The sequence below is a fragment of the Anolis sagrei genome, chromosome 3 (genome assembly GCF_037176765.1).
Source record: "Anolis sagrei isolate rAnoSag1 chromosome 3, rAnoSag1.mat, whole genome shotgun sequence".
In the NCBI taxonomy this organism is placed as follows: Eukaryota; Metazoa; Chordata; class Lepidosauria; order Squamata; family Dactyloidae; genus Anolis; species Anolis sagrei.
This window is the reverse complement of record NC_090023.1, coordinates 2,102,345-2,110,998: the sequence shown is the minus strand read 5'-3', so window position 1 is coordinate 2,110,998 and position 8,654 is coordinate 2,102,345. Positions and strand designations below refer to the sequence as shown.

General features: G+C 40.4%; 1 protein-coding gene across 5 annotated transcripts in view; it reads left to right on the top strand.

Moving 5' to 3' along the window:
- The first annotated feature begins 666 nt into the window (after positions 1-666).
- STIM1 (stromal interaction molecule 1) overlaps positions 667-8,654 on the top strand; it is a 142,343-nt gene continuing 134,355 nt past the window's right edge. Inside the window, exons 1-2 of one of the 5 annotated variants that reach the window (XM_067466397.1) lie at positions 667-3,248; positions 5,335-5,635. In XM_067466397.1, the coding sequence (XP_067322498.1) occupies positions 5,527-5,635 (109 nt within the window). In that variant the 5' untranslated portion in view covers positions 667-3,248; positions 5,335-5,526. Of the gene's footprint in view, positions 3,249-3,275; positions 3,551-5,334; positions 5,636-8,654 lie in introns of those variants that run through there. The other 4 variants (XM_067466400.1, XM_067466401.1, XM_067466398.1 and 1 more) reach the window with 4 other exon arrangements.

Sequence of the window (8,654 nt, the reverse complement as noted above, 5' to 3'; positions counted from 1 at the left end):
GTTTCAGCTGACCACCTTCATTAGCATTTGAAGGCTTGGCTGAGCCTGGGAAAATGTTCTGTTGAGAGGTGTTAAGATGTGCCTGGTTGTTTCCTCTCTGCTGTTTTGCTGTAGCAATTTTAGAGTTTTTTTAATACTGGTAGCCAGATTTTGTTCATTTTCATGGTCTCCTCCTTTCTGTTGAAATTGTCCACCTGCTTCTTGTGGATTTCAATGGCTTCTCTGTGTAGTCTGACATGGTAGTTGTTGGAGTGGTCGACAATACATCATTATCATTATCATTATCATTATCATTATCATTATCATTATTATTATTATTATTAGTAGTAGTAGTATTAGTATTAGTATTATTATTATTATTCCACCCTCCGCCTGTAGAGGCCGCTGCCGGGCAAGCTGAAATCCTTGGACAGCGTCCCGCGCTTTGATTGGCTGGCAGCGGCGAGGGGGCGTGGTCTTTTCGGCCGCGAAGCCCCGCCTCTCCTCGCTCTCTCTGCTGTGTGCGCTAGAGCGAGAGAGAGAGAGAGCGAAAGCGCGCCGAGGAAGCAGCGAAAGGAGCAGCCGCCGGACGAAACCACTCGGCGCCAGGAAAAGGGGGGGGAGGGCTCTTCCTCCTTCTCTCTTTAGGGAGAGACCACCGTCAGAGGCGGAGGGGGGGGGGGGAGGAGAAAAAAAGAGCGGGAAGCCAGGAACGCTTTCTCTTCTGCGCTTGGGCGATACCATTGCGGGGCGGGAGAGGGGGGGGAATAGAATATAATACATAGCACAGGGAGGAACCATTTTGACAGATCTAGGGGAGGGCGCTGGGAATATTTTGGAAGCTTTAGGGCTTTTGGAGCCAGTTAGGCTTTGTTCTGTAATTAGAAAAATTAGTAAAAGGGGGTGTCATCAGGCTGAAGTCTAGAGGAGTCTGTTGGTGTGAGGGTTTTAGTCAGAACTGTGAGGGGAAACGGTTGGCCAGAGTGACGCCATCTTTGTTTACTTTTTGAGGCAGTTGAGAGGCAGCCTGAGGAAAAAGACTCAGGAGGGTTTGAGGTGGATATATATATATATATATATATATGAAAATTAGGGTCTATATATTATAGTAGACCTATATATATATATATATATATAAATATAAATAATCAGAGGCTAATTGGGTTTTGTTTCTTCAAAAAGTACCTCAGAACTAGGGTCTATATATTATAGTAGACCTCTATATATATATATAAATTAATCAGAGGCTAATTAGGTTCTGTTTCTTCAAAAAGTACCTCAGAACTAGGGTCTATATATTATAGTAGACCTATATATATATATTTAAATATAAATAATCAGAGGCTAATTAGGTTTTGTTTCTTCAAAAAGTACCTCAGAATTAGGGTTTATATATTATAGCAGACCTAATCAGAGGCTAATTAGGTTTTGTTCCTTCAAAAAGTACCTCAGAACTAGGGTCTCTATATTATAGTAGACCTATATATATATATATAGATAATCAGAGGCTAATTAGGTTTTGTTTCTTCAAAAAGTACCTCAGAAATAGCACCTGTGGGAAAGTAACGCTAGAATAACTTTTGGCTAGGCCTCCACGACAGTTTATTAATCTATATTATATATTAATATATAATATTACATATTAATATATAATATACCGGGATATATATTGTGGGTGGTGCCTCAGAAATAGCACCTGCGGGAAAGTAAAGCTAGAATAACTTTTGGCTAGGCCTCCACAACACTTTATTCATATATATTATATATTAATATATAATATTATATATTAATATATAATATACTGGGATATATATCGTGGGTATCATCAGGGCAAGTTGCTAGGAAAGTGCCTCGGGAATTAACACCTGTGAGAAGGTAAAGTACTAGCCAAATATAGATAGGTAGATATATTTAATTATATATACACACATACACACACACACACACATATATTTAAAAGGAGGGTTTTAATTAGGGTTATTTGCTAGAAAAAAATACCTCGGTGAATCCACCTTTGGGAAGGTAAAGCTTTCCCACTGGCTATATATATATATATAGGGTTTCGAAAAATTAGGGCTATTTTCTAGAAAAGCGCCTCAGTAAATACACCTGTGAAGGTAAAGTTTCCCCACTGGCCAGAGAGATATAGGTATTTATATATATACTTATACATACATACATAACATATATATTAAAAGGGGGTATTGCGTTATTTTCTGGAAAAGTACCTGAGCAAATACACCTGTGGGACGGTAAAGCTTCCCCACTGGCCAGATAGATATAGATATTTATATATATACATATACACACACATACATACATAACATATATTAAAAGAAGAGTTTTAATTAGGGTTATTTTCTAGAAAAGCACCTCAGCAAATACACCTGTGGGAAGGTAAAGTTTCCCCACTGGCCAGCTAGATATAGATATTTATTTATATATATACATACACACATATATATTAAAAGTGGAGTATTAATTAGAGTTATTTTCTAGAAAACTGCCTCAGCGAATCCACCTGTGGGACAGTAAAGCTTCCCCACTGGCTATATGTATATATATGTATATTAAAAGGGGTTTTAAAAGTAGAGTTATTTTCTAGAAAAGTATCTCAGCGAATACACCTGTGGGACCTTAAAGCTTCCCCACTACCACAGTAACTTCTGGTCATAGATATTAAAAGAGGGGCATTAATTAGGGTTGTTTTCTGGGAAAGTGCCTCAGCAAATACACCTGTGGGAAGGTAAAGCTTCCCCACTCTCACAGTAACTCCTGGCCGTAGAGATAGATATTGAAAGCGGGGTATTAGGGTTATTTCCTAGGACAGTGCCTCAGGGAATCCACCTGTGGGAAGGCAACACCCCTTTGCTACCAGAACTACTCCTGCCAGGCTCTTACCTGTTCGCTCAGGTGTGTTCACCTGCCCTGCTGTGCTTCGTGGAACCCGGCCCTGCCTTGTGTAAGGAAGCCAACCCGGATCCACAGGCCCTGTTCTGGATTAACTGGGCACCTGCCACCCCTCCAGGATAACCTTTCTTTGGGACAAAGCAAAGCCAACGGAGAAGCGAAGCCAACGGAGAAGCGAAGCCAACGGAGAAGCGAAGCCAACGGGAGACTACGGGCTTTCCTTCTCTTGGAGAATAAACTGAGAAGACCCGTGACTCTTCCTCCTGGATTCCTCTTTGTTTTTTTTTCTCTTTCTTCCTCCATCTCTCTTTCAACTGGGACGAAAAAAGGAGAGATTAAAAGGAAAAGAAGCCAATTAGGTACAGAAAACAGAAGCTTTTGTGTTGTTCTCAGCGCTTGACAAAGTGTTCTGCAGAAAAGGGGAAGCAAGGGACACAAGTCTGAAGGGTCCCAAGGATTTTTGGGAGAGTGATTTGTCTTTAATTTTTTGGGTGGAGCACAGCAGGAGGAGGAGGAGGAGGAAGAGAGATATTCCTTTGAGGTTGTGCAGAGGACCTGCTCAACAGCCTTGGGTTTCAGCAGAGCCAACAGCAATGCCTCTTTTTCTCCAGGATGGCGGAGCTAAATCAGGGATCCGGCAAGATCGGTAACTTTGCTTCAGGTAGCACGAAGCGGCCTCTTGGCCTGCTTCCTGAAGTAAAACCACAACCCAAGAGTTTCACGATTTGTGCAACTGGTCTCAAATTCGCTATTTTTAAAAATATATTTAAAACTTCCTGACTGTGAGAGCCGTTCAGCAGTGGAACTCTCTGCCCCGGAGTGTGGTGGAGGCTCCTTCTTTGGAAGCTTTTAAGCAGAGGCTGGATGGCCATCTGTCAGGGGTGATTTGAATGCAATATTCCTGCTTCTTGGCAGAATGGGGTTGGACTGGATGACCCATGAGGTCTCTTCCAACTCTTTGATTCTATGATTCTATGATTATATTTGGTTGTAAGGAGTTTATTTTGGCTTTGTTTTTTGACAGGATCCCAAAGGAGACAGGATCTCCCTCATTGACAATTTGCTTTCCTGATTGCTGATTAATTATCTGCAATTGTCCTTAGAAGCATTTTACTACCCGTTGGGTTGGTCTCTCTTAAAACCCTCTGTTCACGCCCAGTGTTTACTTTAATTTTTTTAATTTTTTAAAAAGAAATTTGGTTGAATTTTATGTAAGATACAGCGAAAGAGTTTTTAATATATTTTTAAATTTTTAATTAATTTAATACAGATAATAATACAGATGATGTGTATTATCTGCTTTGAACTGGATTATATGGGTCTACACTGCCATATAATTAATTTCAAAGCAGATAATATGGATTTTGTATGGCAGTGCAGGCGAGGGCTTAATTTTGTCTAAATGTTGTGGGGCAGTGACATGTGAGTCTAAGTTTTGGAGTGACTCTGGCAAAAAGAGATGGGCAAAGACAACAGGAATATGCATTGTCGAAGGCTTTCATGGCCGGAATCACTGGGTTGTTGTACGTTTTTTGGGGCTATATGGCCATGTTTTAGAGGCATTCTCTCCTGACGTTTTGCCTGCATCTATGGCAAGCATCCTCAGAGGTAGTGAGGTTATGGCCTCGAGTTGCCGGAATTTAAAAAAAAATTAATTTATTACACCTGACCATAAGGTTTTAAATTCTCTGTTATTGTTTATATGTAAGTTATATTAATTGTACTGTTTTATTTGCTTGCTCTTTTGTTTTTACTGATGTGTTGTTGGGCTTGGCCTATGTAAGCTGCCCCGAGTCCCCTTGGGGAGATGATGGCGGGGTATAAAGATTATTATTATTATTATTATTATTATTATTCCCACTCTCTCCCCCACACACACACATTTTAAATTTCTCTGGCGTGTTCAGCTTCACCTGCTTCCTTTTACAAAAGCGGTTACTGGGTTGCATCAAAAGTAAAGGGCTTGCTGAGCCTCCAAAAGTCAGATTCAAGCTGTTGTGGTTTGGCATTTGAAGGCTGAGAATTAAGCTATGAGTGGTAGTTATGGTAATCTCATTGTTTCCCCCCCTGCCCCCAAAAAGGGAGTAAGTTTCCAAATGCATTATGATTAATATATCATTCTCAATTGCTTGTAACCATTTGGAAATTGGCTGGAATAGCTCATTTGGAGAGTGAGATGCATGTGAGGACTTGTAAACAAATTTTGAAAGAGAGCTACGCAGTACATTTCTTTTTCCACATTTCTGGTATGCTTGGGAACTGTTGCTTTAATTGTTTAGGATTTAATTTCCCCCTCAACCGCTTGGGCAGGCCTGCTGTGAGCACATAGGAGCAGCTTGGGGAGCCTTTGGAAATCTAGCGCAGGCTCTCTTCAGGTGTGTTGAGGAGTGAAGGGGGGAAGAACACCTCTTAAAGCCTCTCTCCACCCTTTATTTACATCTGCAGCTTTTGGAAGCAAAGTGGTTTCGCGCCAGGATTAGAAGAAGAGCCTTTTGGAATATAAAGGAGCCGAAGGGGCCTCAGAAGAAAAGGATTTCTGCGGGAGAACCTGGACTTCTTTCCCTGCCTGGGAACTGATGTTGAGGGGGAGCTGACATTTGGAAATTACCGCAGGGGTCTTCTCTGGCTGAGCAAGCCATGGATGTCTGGTCCCGGATTGCCGTGTGGCTCCTCTGTGGCATGCTCCTGCAGCAGGGACATGGGGAGCGGGCCCCCGGCACTCACCTGGATGAAGCCACCATTGCAGGTAAGAAGAAGCCCCTTCCTTCACCTGTGGGGCGGGATCCTGTTTGGTCAGGGGTCTTGTTGCCACCTTCGCTCTTCTCAAGTTGCAATCTGTGCCGTTGCCTTGTCAGTGTTTTAACAGAGTTCAGAACAGTTTTTGAAAATTATGTTTTAGTTTGGCTTAACTCTTTTTTGCTCTTAGGGTTTTAAAAATATTATGTGATTTGCTTTCAGTATTTTGCCATATTTGTGCAGTCTTCTGGTCAGTTACCTTCTGCGTTTTACATTGGTTGCAGCTTCTAAGTTGTTTAATAAGACTGGAGAGATAAGAAATACATACGCTCTTCAGAACAGGAGAGGCTGTCTGTTCAAGTGAGCACTCTCCCTCTGCACATAATGGGTGCTTAACTAATGGTTGAGAGGAGAAACATTTTAGGCCCTTCTACGTTGCCATATAATACAGATTATCAAAACAGATAATACACATTATCTGCTTTGAACTGGATTATATGGGTCTACACTGCAATATAATTCAGTTCAAAGCAGATAATATGGATTTTATATGGCAGTGTACGGGAGGGCTTAGTTTTGTCTAAATGTTGTGGGGCAGTGACATGTGAGTCTAAGTTTTGGAGTGATTCTGGCAAAAAGAGATGGGCAAAGTCAACAGGAATATGTATTATCGAAGGCTTTCATGGCCGGAATCACTGGGTTGTTGTCAGTTTTTTGGGGCTATATGGTCATGTTTTAGAGGCATTCTCTCCTGACGTTTCGCCTGCATCTATGGCTAGCATCCTCAGAGGTAGTGAGGTTATGGCCTCGAGTTGCCGGAAGGCTGAGAGGAAGCAGTATACAAATACAATAAATAAATAGCACTCTTATGGCAGCGGTTTCTATGAGTCTGCACTTAATAGGGATGTAGTTGTGCATACATCTAAGATTATTTATTTTAAGTGATTTTAATTGACTGTGTTAAATATTATTGGGTCATTCATATTTGTATTGTATGTATTATATCTTATGTATTTTACATTGCATTTTTAATGTTGTGATCTGTTTCGTGTCTCAGTTGAGGTACTATAAATGTACTATAGTTCAGGGTTGTTGTAGGTTTTTTCGGGCTGTATAGCCATGGTCTAGAGCAGTGGTTCTCAACCTGGGGTCCCCAGATGTTTTGGCCTCCAACTCCCAGAAATCCTAACAGCTGGTAAACTGGCTAGGATTTCTGGGAGTTGTAGACCAGTGGTTCTCAACCTTGGGTCCCCAGATGTTGTTGGCCTACAACTCAGGCGCGTTTGGTGGGGACACGGGACAGGGCCTTCTCTGTGGTGGCTCCCTGCCTCTGGAATGCCCTCCCGAAAGATCTCAGACAGGCCCCTACCTTGGCGGTTTTCAGAAAGAACCTGAAAACCTGGCTGTTCCAATGTGCCTTCTCAGATTAGGAACCCCACCACCAAAGCCCAGAAGCACTTTAGTAGAGTTAAGATCACCCTCACCACACACTGCACTTATATTTTAACCCCATATCCCTCCGACACTTCAGCACTTTTAATCCTGTACCCTATTCCAGGCCGGCTCAGTTTTTTTTTTTTTTTTTAAATAATCTTTATTGAGGTTTCTTTTATGTTACAGAGTCTTTGAAGTCTAAGAAAAGTAGGGTAAAAGTAGGATAAGGGGGGATGGTGATGGGGAAGGCAGAGGAGAAGGGGGAGTGATAGTAGGGTAAGGAAAGCGCAGAAGGGAAGGAAAAAGAGTGAAGGAGAGAAAAGAAAAAAAGTAAAGAGGGGTTAAAATAAAATATGAAAATAAGAATAAAATTTAGAGACAGATGTTCTCGTCTCTCTTGTTGACTTCCTTTGTGACTTCCAAGTGGATCTTCCCTTTTCCTTCTTCCATTTTCAAGGTTTCTTCTCTATTCTTCTCTTCTGTTTATTATTCTGAATTATTATTTATTTGGTTTATATAATTTGTTACCTTTGTCCAATCAGTTTCCTTTATTGGGGTTCCTTTATTTTTAGATAACAGATAGGTTAATCTATCCATGTTCCTAATGTCCAGTATTTTTTCTATCCAATCTTTTGTTTCTGGAATTTCTTCTTTTTTCCAGAGTTTCGCATAGCAAATTCTTGCAGCGGTACTCATTAAAAAAAGGATTTTATCTGTATCTCTTTCCATTCTCGTATCAACTATTCCCAATAAAAAGACCTCAGGCGTAAGTGGTAGTTTTATATTTAAGATTTCTTGTGTTATTCTATGGATTTTTTTCCAATATTCTTTAGCTTTTTGGCACGACCACCACATATGATAGTAGGAGCCTTCCATCACCCCGCACTTCCAGCATTTATAATTTAAATTTTTATAAGAATTGTTCAATTTTTGGGGAGTCATGTACCACCTATGTGCTACTTTCAGCCAATTTTCTTTTAATTCTGTTGCGTATGTGTATTTAAGTTTTATTCTCCAGATTTTTTCCCAATCCTCTTTCTTAATTTTTTTCCCTAAATTCTCATTCCATCTTTTCATATATTTTTTCTCTCCTTCTGCTTCTAGATTCCATTCTAACAATTTCTTATATAATTTTGTTATTATCTTTCTTTCCGCTTTTAATATCTTGTCCCAGAAGGTGTCTTGTTCTTGGAAACCATACCTTTTATCTTTTTTGTAGCACTCCATTATTTGTCTATGTTGGAACCATGAAATGTTTTTATTTATCGCATTCATTTCTTGTTGTGTTTTTAAAACCATCTCTCCTCTTTCCTTTTTTAATAGTTCCTTGTATCTGGGCCAGTTATTCCATCCCATTTCCCTTCTTTGCGTAGCCTCCAGGGGGGATAACCATAAAGGGGTTTTATCTCCAATTTTTGTTTTGTATTTCTGCCAAATTTTTATGATAGCCGATCTAATGAAATGGTTTCCAAATTTTTTTTCCTTTTTTTGACCTTCGTACCATAAGTAATGATGCCAGCCAGTTCTTAGCTCAAATCCTTCTAATATGAGTAATTTCTCCTTTTTCAGTTCTACCCATTCCTTGGCCCACATCA